The 14,061-nt window shown below is 38.5% G+C and overlaps 1 protein-coding gene across 3 annotated transcripts in view; it reads left to right on the top strand.

The window, feature by feature from the left end:
• The window catches only part of LUZP2 (leucine zipper protein 2), a 314,709-nt gene that overhangs the window by 273,585 nt on the left and 27,063 nt on the right, over window positions 1–14,061 (top strand). For all 3 annotated transcript variants that reach the window (XM_059709157.1, XM_059709156.1, XM_059709158.1), the window contains exon 8: window positions 10,787–10,861. In XM_059709157.1, coding sequence (XP_059565140.1) covers window positions 10,787–10,861 — 75 coding nt within the window. The remainder of the gene's footprint in view (window positions 1–10,786; window positions 10,862–14,061) is intronic.

A 14,061-nucleotide genomic window follows, 5' to 3' on the forward strand; every position in this document is an offset into this window, starting at 1 on the left:
TTCTGAAAGTGTGCCTAGGTTTTGATTTAGACTTTCTTAAGGAAAGCTTCAAGAGACTTTATGCTTGTAAATGATCACATAGTAAATATTTTAGTCTTTGCAGATTATATGGTTTCTATGGATTCTACTCAAATCCAGCATGTTTGCACAAAAATAACTAGATAATACATAAATACATGTGTACATGCATGCATACATTAAAGGTACCTGTGTTCCATAACATTTTATTTAAAAAATAGGTAGTTTGTCAGATTTGGCCTTTGGGTTGTAGTTTGCCAGCTACTCCTTTAGTGCATGGCTATTAATCTAAAGATGCCTGTGATGTTAATAAGGTTTATGGATGCCTGTAGAATGCCAACATGCTTTATACATTGATCGACCTCTAGTGTTTTTGTTTTGCTCTGAGCCATAAAACAGTTGCTCTGTGATTAGCCTTATGTAATATCTTGTCCTGTTTATATGCAGCCCAATTCTTACAAGAACATTTCCCCAAACTGACTTTTGGAAGCCTTGACCCTGCTCACCTCACTCTTCTAGGCTGCCTTGCTCTGCATACTGCAGCCATTTAATCCACCCAAATTCTCATCTCTGCTTCCAGAGCTAAGAGCAACTACAGTGATCTGCTTGGAACATAGCACTTGGCACCTCAGTCAGGAAATCGTTCTCTGGATGAAAGCAGATGTAGTCACAGGTCTCACCAAGGGAGTTTCCCATACTTCAGATTTCACAGCCTGGCATAATTAGCTCAGAGTTGCTTATTGGGGGGAGGACTTGTCCAATATCAGTTACTTGTGTCATGTCTACAAGCAGAAGTTTTGAATCTTTTATTTATTTATTGTTTCATTTGAAAGACAATATTTAAGAAAAATTTTAAACGTAAGTATAGTTGTTATTCAAACTTGTATTGGTTATATTAATTTCAGGTGCACAACACAGGGATTTGACAGTTCTGCACCTCACAATGTGATCATGCCACTGACTCCAGTAAACATCTGTCATCCTGTAAACCTGTCACAGTATTATTGACGATTGAATCTTTTCTTTTTAAATTACAAAAAAATAAACACTTCACAAAAATTTTGATAATAAAAAGTGAATTTATGTATTCATAGTAACTAAGATTACAGTGTTCATTTGATTTCAGATATGACTTAATCAAGACATTTTCAAAGTCACCAGATTCTGTTATACATTTATTTGCTATTTTCTTTTTCTCAATATTTTTTATTGATTTTTAGAATGAGGAAGGGAGAGAGATAGAGAGATAGAAACATCAATGAGAGAGAAACATCATTGATTGGTTACCTCCTGCATGCCCTCTACTGGGGATGGAGCCCGCAACCCGGGCATGTGCCCTGACCAGGAATCAAACTGATTACCTCTTGGTTCAGGGGTTGATACTCAAACACTAAGCCACACCAGCCAGGCTACTATTTTCTATGTCTTGTTTTACTTCTATAGGACAGTTTTAAACTCATGTTGTTCTCTTTTATTTTAGAAATAATGCCTATTAGAGCTTAGACTTAAACATCCTCATATTATATTACCAAGAGAATGAAAAAATATAATTTTTATTCACTCAGATAAAGAAGAGAGACAGCTTTGATTCCAGGAGTTACCAATAAATATTTCCTTGTTTTCTATTTTGATGTTAATTAGATGTCTAAACCCAATGACTAGAGAATTATAATAGAGTAATTGTTTTAAAAAATTACATCCCTGTTTCTGGACGTGGTTGCTGGGATCTCTCCTAAAATGCATGGCTGAGAAAGGGTATGAGGCAGTTTCTTCCAAAGTCTAGGTGTTTTGGAGGGGAGAAAGGGAATCAATATCAAGCACATAAGGAATTATCTGCAATATATTTTCCTTAAATGGCTACAAGTGCTAAATGCAAATGCACGTGATGGCAATATGATAGTTATAAAAATTTAAATTTGAGGAAAATTACATACGTCTACTCTTATTTCCCAATAAAAAAGGCTCATTGAACTTTCTAACTTTGATATATTGAAATTTACTTTTAATAGCAGTTACAATCAGATGTTATGCTAAGCTATTCCTATGTAATTTGATATCTAAATTTAGTTCATCTACATATATTAGTCATTCAATTCCAAGTCTCTCAGTATAATTCCCAAGTTAATGATATTGAAATGAGCAGGTGTTGCTTCAAAAACCTGATGGCCAAAGATAATCTTGGTGCTACAATTTTATATTTTTATGAAAGTTAGCAGAAGCAGGTGGGAATTATTGACTTTCTGCCTCCTTACCTCTGTGATAAAATGGACTGTAGAAATGATGGTGGTGGTGTGATGGTCCGTGTTATATTTCTAGAGTCTTATTCAAAGCTTCTAGGTTAATGCTGCTGAGCAGGGCATATGTTCTTCATGTATAATAATGGAGGCATTGAATTTACATAAAATATTTAATCCTATCATTATCCTTTACCAACTGCCAAGTATACCCTATTGAATACTTGAGAATATCTTTCATGCATTTGTTATCTCATTACCTTAATAATCTTACAAAAGAAAATACTTCAATCTTCTAATTAGTCTCCAAATATTTTAAATCATAAATCATCAATAAATTTTGAACATGTCATCCAATGTATGGATATTTATTAATTAATAGAGGCCCGGTGCATGAAATTCATGCACTGGGGGGTCGGGGGGGAGTGTCCCTCAACCCAGCCTGCACCCTCTCCATCTAGGACTCCTCAGGGGATGTCCAACTGCCGGTTTAGGCCCGATCCACAGGGCCTAAACCAGCAGACGAACATCCCTCTCATGATCCGGGACTGCTAGCTCCCAATCACTCGCCTGCCTGCCTGCCTGATTGCCCCTAACCACTTCTGCCTGCCAGCCTGATCACCCCCTAACCACTCCCCTTCCAGCCTGATCGATGCCTAACTGTTCCCCTGCCAGCCCGATCATCCCCAACTGCCCTCCCCTGCTGGCCCAGTCACCCCCAACTGCCCTCCCCTGCTGACTATCTTGTGGCTGTGGGTGCCACCATCATTGATAGCATGGCAGTCAATTAGCATATTCTCTCCTTATTATTTGTGGGTGCCGCCATCTTTGAAGACAGGGCAGTCAATTAGCATATCCCTTCCTTATTGGCTGTACGCCACCATGTATGGGACAGCATGAGGGTCAATTAGCATATTCTCTCTTTATTATATAGGATTAATTATATACATTTATATCTTTAGTGGTTCAGAGGACCAGCTGTGGATCTAAACTGCCTAGACTTGAATTTTGGGTCTGTTATTTCCCAGCCATCACCTTGAGTGAGATATTTAATAAATCTATGTCTCAGTTTCCTCACTTTAAAGGGGTGGAAACAATACTAGGTACTGATGCAGTTATATATATATACCCAAGTTTATATTGTTCCTATCATTATCACAGTATTATTTTACTGCCATACTCTGTATATTATCAAACAAAATGGAAGAAAAGCAATGATGAGTTTTAGAAAATATGTAAATATAATTTCTAATATGGTTTCACATTAGAACAGCCATGGGTTATTTTTGAATAAAGAATACAAAATATTTTATAATGCCACCTACTTATCTATTTATAATGTTGAAATGTGAAACTAAAATGTAGAGTTTCTAATGTATTCTCCCCATACTCTACTGGAACATCTCATCACTCACCATCTATATTTTTGCATTATCAGCTGGAACACAGCTGCATGTTCTTATTTGTTCCAAAACATAGAGTAATAACCATATTATCCTATATAATAAAAGGATAATATGCAAATAGACCGAATGGCAGAACAATTGAATAACCAATCAAAGCGTAATATGCTAATGATATGCTAAGACTGCCCTGCACTGACCACCAGTGGGCAGAGAGTCAACTGGTCAACCAGTTGCTATGACATGCACTGACCACCAGGGGGCAGATACTCTGACGGTAGGTTAGCTTGCTGCTGGGATCTGGCCAATTGTGACTGAGTGAGATGGGCCAGACATGCTCTGGAGCCCTCTCACGGTCCCTCCCTGGCCCGATCCCCTGCCTGATCATGCATTAATGGGGTTCCTTAGCCTGTCCTGTGCCCTTTCGCAATCCAGGACCCCTTGGGGAATGTCAGAGAGCCAGTTTCAGCCCAATCCCGCAGGCCACTCTTCTTGGGAGGCTGCCAGACGCAGGGCTCATGGCTGGCAAGCGCTGCTGTGGCAGCGTGAGCCTCTCCCGATCGATCGATGGCAGCAGGCACAGTGGGGCCAGTAGAGTGGGGCCAGGATGAGCAGGAGCAGCAGGTAGGAGCTTCAGGCAGCAGCTGCAGGCCGTATTGGACTGTGGGTTTTGGCTGGATCCCTGCAGGCCACACAGACCACCAGGCCTCTAGTTAATTATAAAGTAGTAAGGCTAAGGTAGAAAAACTCTAACAATTTCTGGCTTTGTTTTGCTGATGCCACCTAAAGCTAATTGCAATGTCAGTTGTTACTTCCAGGACCCTTACAGACTCAACTTGTAGTTATCTACTGACCTGTCCCCAGTAAATGAGTCACAACAGTGCTTTGAGATTGTTTATTATAACTCAGCAATGGCCAAAAGACTTGGAAGGGAGGCTCTCTTCTGAATTTCCTACTTAGAGTCTGTATACATATTTTCCTAATCTGGCCTTAGGTGGGACAATTTCCAGTCTAATCTTTCTAAGCAGATGGCCATGCCAGAAAAGAGTCTGGCTAGACATTGTTATGCTGATACCTGGGGTGCTTCTTTTTCCAGTTTTATCAGAAGATGAAATAGCTGAGACTTTAGTAAGATTGGAATAGACCAGGGGTCCTCGAACTATGGCCCGCGGGCCACATGCAAATACAAATATTGTATTTGTTCCCGTTTTGTTTTTTTACTTCAAAATAAGATATGTGCAGTGTGCATAGGAATTTGTTCATAGTTTTTTTTTTTTAAACTATAGTCCGGCCCTCCAGTGGTCTGAGGGACAGTGAACTGGCCCCCTGTTTAAAAAGTTTGAGGACCCCTGCAATAGACCATGCTGGCCCTTATATCTTCTCTATATAGCACCATATAATGAGGTGTTTAATTTTTTAAATATCATTTACTCTTAATGTGTAAAGTAAGGCTAATTATTAAGACTCAATGGTGACAAAAGAATATTCCAGTCTCTTATATCTTGGTGCCTAAGTTGCTTATCCCTCACTTGTAATTCAATTAATCTTCAGGAGCAGGTGAGAAAGATTATAATTATTATACATGCCCAAGGAAGAAGGTGAATCTTGTGACCTGCTCATACTGCTTCCTGTGTCTTGGCAGAGAAACACATACCTGTGTGCAAACACACAATAGTGTATCTTAAGTGTTTTACTTGGTTTAAAATTAACCATGATTTTGGACTATATTCTCTTGGCTCCTAAAAATGGTTTTATGAATCTATAATAATAAAAATGTAATATGCTAATTAGCCTGGACAGCCAAACAACCTTCTGGACATCCTTCCGGACAAAGCCAAGGCAGTGAGGGCCGAGCCCCTTACACAAATTCTGTGCATTGGGCCTCTAGTTGAATTATAAAATATTTGTTATAATTTTTTATTAGAACCTTTGCTTTCAGCAACCCTGCACCATCTGTGTCTCTGGTATGTTTACTGTCTTTGACAATGAGAATGTGGGAGCCAACAACATTTCTTTTTGTACCTGGCTGCCACAAGTCTTGGGACAAATGTTCAGCTCAGCCGAGACAAATGATAAAACTGTATGACCTCCGTCTGCTCTCACTGCCCCTCATCTCCTTCACATGCTATTCACAAGACATGTGTTTTCCAAAGACCCCATTTGTTTTATTTATGTTAATGATTTTAATACATTTAGTGTTAAAATTGTGTCAAATCCTTTTTAGCAGAGGTAAGGAATAGATACTTTCATATTCTATAAACCTTAGGAAAATTCGCCAGAAAAATTAAAAGGATAGTCACATATTATTACTTAGAAGGAGGGAATAGGGAAGAATTAAAATAAATTGCGTCAATATATTTTCAGAAATATTGACTCACAAGCCAATGATGAATGATGAATTAGAACCTTGTAAATTTAGCCAGTTTTGTAGAATGACTCATTGAAATTCAGATAAAATTTAACTGCATAGCATTAGGTCCTGTCTATTTGTTTCATGAATATACATTCATGTTTCTTAAAATAAATTTTTTTAAAAAGAGCTCCAGCCAGTTTTGCTCAGTAGAGTGTTGGCTAATGGATTGAAAGGTCATGGGTTCAATTCTGGTCAAGGGCACATACCTTAGTTGCAGACTTGATCCCGGTGCCAATCAGGGAGCGTGTCGGAGGCAAGCAATTGATGTGTCTCTCTCACATCCATGTTTCTCTCCGTCTTGGCCCTTCCCTTCCACTCTCTCTAAAAATCAATGAGAAAAATATCCTTGCGTAACAATTAATAAAAAACAAATAAATTAAAAAATATAAAAAAGACAGTTTTTGCATTAAATACAGCACTGATGTCATCCTTTGTAGTCTAGCTCAATTTAAGGTGGATTCTTGAGAAAAACAGCCAGAAACAGCTCCAGACTGAATGGTGATCTAATCCAGGCCCCAGTGTTTTGTGGGCTATGAAACCTTGAAGTTTTGTAGCTCCATATTTTCCCCCAAAAAGTAAATAAAGAATTATGATATGAACTCTAGCTTCTAAACATGTGATAGAGCACAGATGATAAAATGTACATCTATGAAAATTAAATTTATTTTTTGGTGTTACTTTAACTACAAGACACTGTGACTCTCAGTCCACACTGACAAGCCACTTTCTGGTTCTCTCTTCTAGCTTAGACATACCTTTAGATTATCAGTTACAATCTCCTATTGTGATTTTCACTTTACACGATTTCTATTCATTGTATATTGTCAACCTATTATACATATGATATTACCTAGTTTCAGAAAAATTAATCACTGAGTATATATTCAATGATTGAATGTGAATGAAAGCTACTCTAGAAACATGATAAGCTCTAAAGTAACCCAATCCTTTACTTCACAGGAGTTAAATTGAAAAAAAAACAGATAAACTTTAAATAAAATTCACTCTGGTAAAGTACCCTGTCTTTCACAGGTCTTCTGATGGTTTAATAACCATAGAACTGTTCTTGTTGTATATAATTTTGTAACTATTGCACATGGATTAACCCAGTAGCTAATTATTTGAAAACTAGGACCACAATATAATGATTTGGGTCAAAATATGCAACACCTGTCATTGTTTTTCTTTCTTTTTTTTTTTAACAATTCTGTCTCCTAAGATCTCTTGGCTATATTTTACTGCATTCAATAAATAATTAGAATTGGTAAATATGGGAGGGTTGTGTGTTTTCTCTTCCTGTGACCAGCGCAGAGAGAGAGAGCGCAGGGGTTGATGAATCTTGATTAGAATGCAACGAGTTTTAAGGAAAAATGAAAAAACACAAGACTGAGACAGAAATAGAGTGAAAGCTGAGCCTGGGTGTGGCGTCTGCCCTCTGATGGAGAGATAGATGCAGAAAGTGTCAGCACCGCAAGCAGATTTATTTATACTCTAATAACAGGAAGTTACATCACATCTGGGTGGGCCTTGAGCTCCTGGCGACATCATGAGATCCACCCCCTTAACACTGGGCAGGAAGGTCAAACTGAGTGGCATCCCAATCTCTTGATTAGGTCCACCGCCATGGCGTGGCTCTGCCTGTGCTATGAGTTTCAGCCAACATAATTAAACCGAGTGTTTTTGTCAGCTGCCCTTAACAGGTAAATACTTGAAATCTGGGGAACTGATGGTAATATAGCTTTCAAATGCACATTTATTGTTTCCATTGGAATTCATTCTATCTGTCCTGATACAAGTTCACTGGTTACTATATTACTGTATATCCAGAAGTCATTCTTTAGTAGGACTCCCCTAATCTAGGTGATAGGATTTGGGCTGAAACCCACACAAGGATGGAGAAGGACTGGGCCAGGAGGGCTTGTACCTATGCAGACACCCTCTGAACTGCATGAAATTTCCTGGCAGCTGTTGCCCAGGAATGGCAAGTGGTACTGAGGCTGGTGTAGATGTGCTCACCCCTTCCCCTGAGGTCTAAGAGGAACTTGCTCACAACCACTGCTCTACTGAAGCCCACCCACTACCCCTCTCAACTGTCCCTACCTCCTGTCCTAAGCCAGGGAGCTGGAGAGAGACATAAGGGCCATTCATCTCCTTCCTTATTTGGGGCTCAGGCCCATGGACAGAAGGTGGCTTAGGCCCTGCTGCTGCTGCCACAGACTGTCACAATGTGAGTCCTATGTTTGATTGTTGAGGATGTCGAGGGGCTGGAGGCAGCAGTGACTCAGGGTGGGCAGAATGGTCTGAGCCTGGGGATGAGGATCTGAGAATCTGAGACTGAGGCCCATGATCCTAAGGGGGGTATGAGTGGGGTTTAGAGCACACGGCTCAGAGCTTGTGGGGATCACCCACTTGTAGGTGCCCTCCTGTTGGAAGTGTTCTCTCCCTCTCCTCTCTTTCTCTCTTGAAAATTCAGAATGGGTTAATTTTTAAGCATTAGTGTATGCATTTATAAGGGCACATGTGATGTATTTTATGTGCATGCATCAAGTAGCTGTTTAAGGACAACAAGTGTCGACCAGAAAATTATTCCCTACAAGAGTAAAGTATGGAGAATAACACAGGAAACAAACTTAGGAAACAAAAAGTAAACACAGATACAAAATATGGATATAGGGTTTTTACAAGCAAGAAAGTATCCTCACCATCTCCTTCCTCCCAGGTGGTCACCATAGGGCAGAAAACTTTAATCAAGGACAGAACCTCAGGGTTCTGCTTCCCAGACTGTGAGGGCGAGGAGAGATGAGCAACAGACAAATGAGCACTTTGATAACTGGCTACAGCCTTGCTATAAGCCCAGGGCATTATAGCACCCAGTGTTGTGATGAACTGGTAGCTGAAGAAAGGTAACTGAACAGCCTCCTGCTGCTGACTTCTCCCCAGCAAACTCAATCCCCTTGCCTCACAAGAGCATCAGAAATATCCTTCATTCCTTTCCACTTTGGATTCTTTGCATTGGCTAAATGTAAGAGGCAAAGTCTAGTGGTATAGAGAGGTTCTCAACCATGAGGGGAGGCAGGCTCTTCAGCAGGTCCTCTGTGAGCCTGCTGAGCATCTTTTTGTCAACATAAGATTATAGTATACAGGGTGGGCAAAAATAGGTTTACAGTTGTGAGTATGTGAAACACAGCATTTATTTTTGTATTATTATTATTTACTAGAAGCTAGATGCATAAAATAAATTCATGCAAGGGGCTCAGCCCTCCCGGCCCTGGCTGTCTCACAGCCCCGTGGCCTCGCCCACTAGTCATTCTGAAAGGTGGTTTCGGAAGGTCGGTCCAGAAGTTGATTCTGCCATCCAGTCTAATTAGCATATTAGCTCTTTATTATATAGGAGTTATTATTGTATTAACTTCCATACAAACTACTATAAACCTGCTTTTGCCCCACTCTGTATAGCTAGAAATTGGTAGAGGCAGGATTTTAAAACACATCTTCTAAGTCTGAGGCTATTGCTTTTTTCTTTCAATAGGACCTTTATGGATTTGAAAAGGTACAGAGATAATGTGGGATAGAGAAGTGTATTGGACTAAAAGTCAATAATAAAAAGAATGAATACTGCCCTAATTGGTTTGGCTTAGTGGATAGAGTGTCGTCTGTGGACTGAAAAGCCCCAGGTTCGATTCTGGGCAAGGGCATGTACCTTGGTTGTGGGCACATCTCCAGTGGGAAGTGTGCAGGAGGCAGCTGATCGATGTTTCTCTCTCATCGATGTTTCTAGCTCTCTATCCCTCTCCCTTCCTCTCTGTAAAAAATCAATAAAATATATTTAAAAAGAGTTAATACTATTGTATTAGTCTTCTCAGGCTGCCATAACAGAATACTATAGAATGGGTGGCTTACACAACAGAATTGTATTTTCTCAGTTCTGGGGGCTAGGTGTCTGAGATCAAAGTGCTGGCAGATTCAGTTTTTTCTGAGAGTTCTTCCTAACTTGTGGCAGGTGCCTTCTCTCTGTATCCTATAGGGCAGTGATGGCGAACCTATCACACCCGTGTCAGAGGTGACACTCAAACTCATTTTTTAGGTTGATTTTTCTTTGTTAAATGGAATTTAAACATATAAAATAAATATCAAAAATATAAGTCTTTGTTTTACTATGGTTGCAAATATCAAAAAATTTCCATATGTGACACGGCACCAGAGTTAAGTTAGGGTTTTTCAAAATGCTGACACGCCGAGCTCAAAAGGTTCGCCATCACTGCTATAGGGCCTTTGTTCTGAATCAGCATGGAGAGAGAGAAATACCTCTGGTGTCCCTTCCACTCCTTATAAGGGCACCAGCCCTATAGGATTAGCCCCCCCCCCCTTTTTTTTTTTACCTCATTTAGTCTTAATTACCTCCCTAGAGGCACTGTCTCCTAATACAATCACATGACCAAGAGTCAGACCTTCAACATATAAATTTTAGGGGGACATAATTCAGTTCACAGCAACTAAAAATATACTGTTGGATTTATATCACAAGTTATCTTCAGAGACTTGAGGTAAAACTTCCTATTTAGTAGATATTCATGTAGAATACATCATTTTCTCAACTTAGCCAAATGAATTTTCAAAGGTAATTCTTTAAAATTTTATGGCAGTGAATGACAGATGCTCAAAGTGAAGGAGAAATTATAGAATTTACTGTAAGTACTAGCCTTTCTTTCATTTTGCAGGCCCAACAGCTTACTGATCTGGAACAAAAATTAGCTGTGGCCAGAAATGCGCTGGAGAAAGCAGCTCTTGATCGGGTACGTGCATATCCATGAGCCATCACAACTTTGGTTTTAGCAGACAAAGCCAGGGCATGTTCATTGCTTCCCTTGATTTATTAATGCAATTTCAGGTGCTGTTCATGTCAGGTGGTTATAGAATTTACGAACACTGGGTATTCCTATTGGAACTCAATTTTTTTCTTGTTTTTGCTGCTACAGTAAATTGACTCAAGGTTCAGGCTCTGTGAGTTCATGGCTTTATTTTCCTCCTTATTGGTATATTTGTTCCATAACACCATAAATAAACATGCTTTCAAGCACCAATAGAGATGACATGTATTAACTCTGAATTAATGAGCTATAAAGCCAATGGGAGTAGTCATTGATGTTTTTCATTCTTGAAATCTTAAATCAGAGTTCTGGAGGTCTTTACATAAACTGACTTAACCATGAAGTCAGTTTATATACAGAAAATGCAATAGTGGGTGACAGTCTATCTTTATAACAGCTTTATCTATATAGCTATATATGTAAAAGCCTAAGCAACTGAATGACCGAATGACTGGTCAACCGGTCACTACAATGCACACTGACCACCAGGGAACAGACACTCAACGCATAGGATCAGGCTCCCTCCTGTCTGGATTGGGCCTGCGGGGATCGGCCCTGTGGGGATCAGGCCAAAACCTTCTATCCGACATCTCCCAAGGGGTCCTGGATTGAGAGAGGGCACAGGCCAGGCCGAGGGACCCCCCGCCCCCAGCAGTGTACAGATTCATTGAAATTTATTTTGCATACCATAAAAGTCACACTTCTGAGGTTCACAGTTATGCTACCATCATCACTATTTACAAATGATTTTCTTTATCTCTTTTTACCTCATCGATTTATTTTATATCAATCTCTCATTGTGTTACAATTATATATGCTCAGGATAAACCACAACTCCCATTCCATGGCTGCCTTTGCCTTTCAATAGTCTTTATGTGAGTCATTCATGGGCAATAGAGAATTGGTACATGGAAAGACAAATATAATATGAAGAAATTGCTTATGTTATTCAGAATTACTTTTCTGCTGTTTAATAGTTATAGTATTTGGTAAAATTTCACTCCCTTTTCTCATTTTTAAATTAGCTTTACAAGATTGAGGAAAGTAAATATCTTTTTCCTTTAGTTCACTATGTTTGTATATATTAACGTGTATTATATAGCATATATACATTAGATACATTGTTTATATAGTTTATATATGTTAAATGTATGTAATGCATGCGTTTGTGTTTAGTAACATTTTCATGTATAATACATTTTATTAAATAATATATTAATTATATATAACAAACATATATTTGTATAATCAAAATGATCCCTTTTAATATTTAATTCAGATTGGTATTTACCTGATATTTGTTACATTTGTCTGTGCAATTCTCTTTATTGAATTACTCCTGTAATTTCTAAAATAAGTTTTCTTTTAGAAATTATTCTGTCTGCTATGAAGAGCTCTCTGCTTTTGTGATTGCAGCTTAGCAACGATTTTATTTAGAAAAATAAGCAAGTAAAGTGATTGCACTCATTAATTAATTTTGCAATAATATACTGCATATGTTTAGCAATTTTTTAAAGAAAGGAGATTATCTCCTAATCACCAATTTGAACCATGAGTGTTTTGATACGGAATAAAGGAGGTGGAACATTTGAGTCTAATTCATTTTAAAGCTCTTCTGGTATAACCTTCTTGTTATGCAGTAGCTATAAAGAACCAGGCTAAAATTTTACCTCCCAGGACCTTGGGTCTCACATAGGCATTTTCTTCACTTACTTATGACCAAAATTTCTTCAAAGCTAACATAGCTAACTTTTTAAACCAGATATCTAGAAAGTATCATAGTACAGGAATATGTAAGGACATTTGTTGAATTCTAATGATTTCTTCTTATTATGGTTTAGATCTTTTGGACAAATGTACCTTTTGAATGAATAACTAGATATTTTAACAACGTCTCTCCTTTGTGATTGTCATATGTTATATTAGTTTATCCAAAAATAATATAATATTTAATGGTTTTATAGAAGCCTACCTATTTTATAGACTAGATCAAATATAATTCATCTTACCAAGATTGCAGATTTATGAGATTTTTTTATTTATGAAAAAATAAGCTCATACCAATTTATGCTAATCTCTGACCATATCCAACTCATGCTACATAATATTACTTTTTTAAAAAGGGAAATTGCTATAGTATTGCTAGTATCAGAAAGTCAAAGGAATGTATAATCCTCAAGTTCAACTAGACAATCTTTTTTTAAAAAAAGTATTTCTCTGTTATCCCTGCCATGATCTCTGCAATGTGCCTTAAGTCTGAAAAACACATTGAATTCCCATGGTTCTGCACAGCTCAACTTCCTCCGAGATTTTTAACAACTCTGTCAGAATGATTTTTATTACATTAAAGCTCTTTCCTGATTTGATTTCAGATCATCCACTTAGCCAGTCAATGCTAAATATGTTTGAAATGCCTCTGTGTGACTACCATGTGCTATGTGCTATGGAAAATAGAAAGCATTTATAATATATGGTCTTGGGTTCCACATCTCTCACTATTTTGTTGGCCATGAACAATTAGAAAATAATTGTATGCAGAGCCATGAGGTCATAAGGGCACCAAGAATGAGAATGAATATGTGTATTTTAAGTACATGTGGGTTGGATGGACTGGTGTGGCCATATAATACTTCATGAGAAAATCGTAATTTAGCCTGAGTTATAGAACTTGGAGTTAATGCAGAGTTTTCTCCTCCCTCCTCTTACTCATTCTATGCTTTTCTCCTCCCATTTCTAATCCACCACCCTCCCACCACCTCCACCATAACTATGTGCCTGCCCCACACCATGCCACACTCCTGATTCAGGATGAGAGACTTAATATTGCAGAGTTTAAGTAAAGGTCTCCAGTGTCCATCTATGAGCAAGTCATAATTTTTCAATTGAATGCTGTGTTTGAATCCCCAAAACTATTTTTGTTGTTGTTGTTAATCCTCACCTGAGGATATTTTTCCATTCATTTTTAGAGAGAGTGGGAGGGAGAGACACAGAGAGAGAAACATGAATGTGAGAGAGACACATCAATTGGGTACCTCCTGTACACCCCCAACCAGGACCAGGAATTGAGCCTGCAACTAAGGCACATGCCCTTCACCAGAATCAAACCCTGGACCCTTCATTCCACA

The sequence above is a fragment of the Myotis daubentonii genome, chromosome 9 (genome assembly GCF_963259705.1).
Source record: "Myotis daubentonii chromosome 9, mMyoDau2.1, whole genome shotgun sequence".
Lineage (NCBI taxonomy): Eukaryota > Metazoa > Chordata > Mammalia > Chiroptera > Vespertilionidae > Myotis > Myotis daubentonii.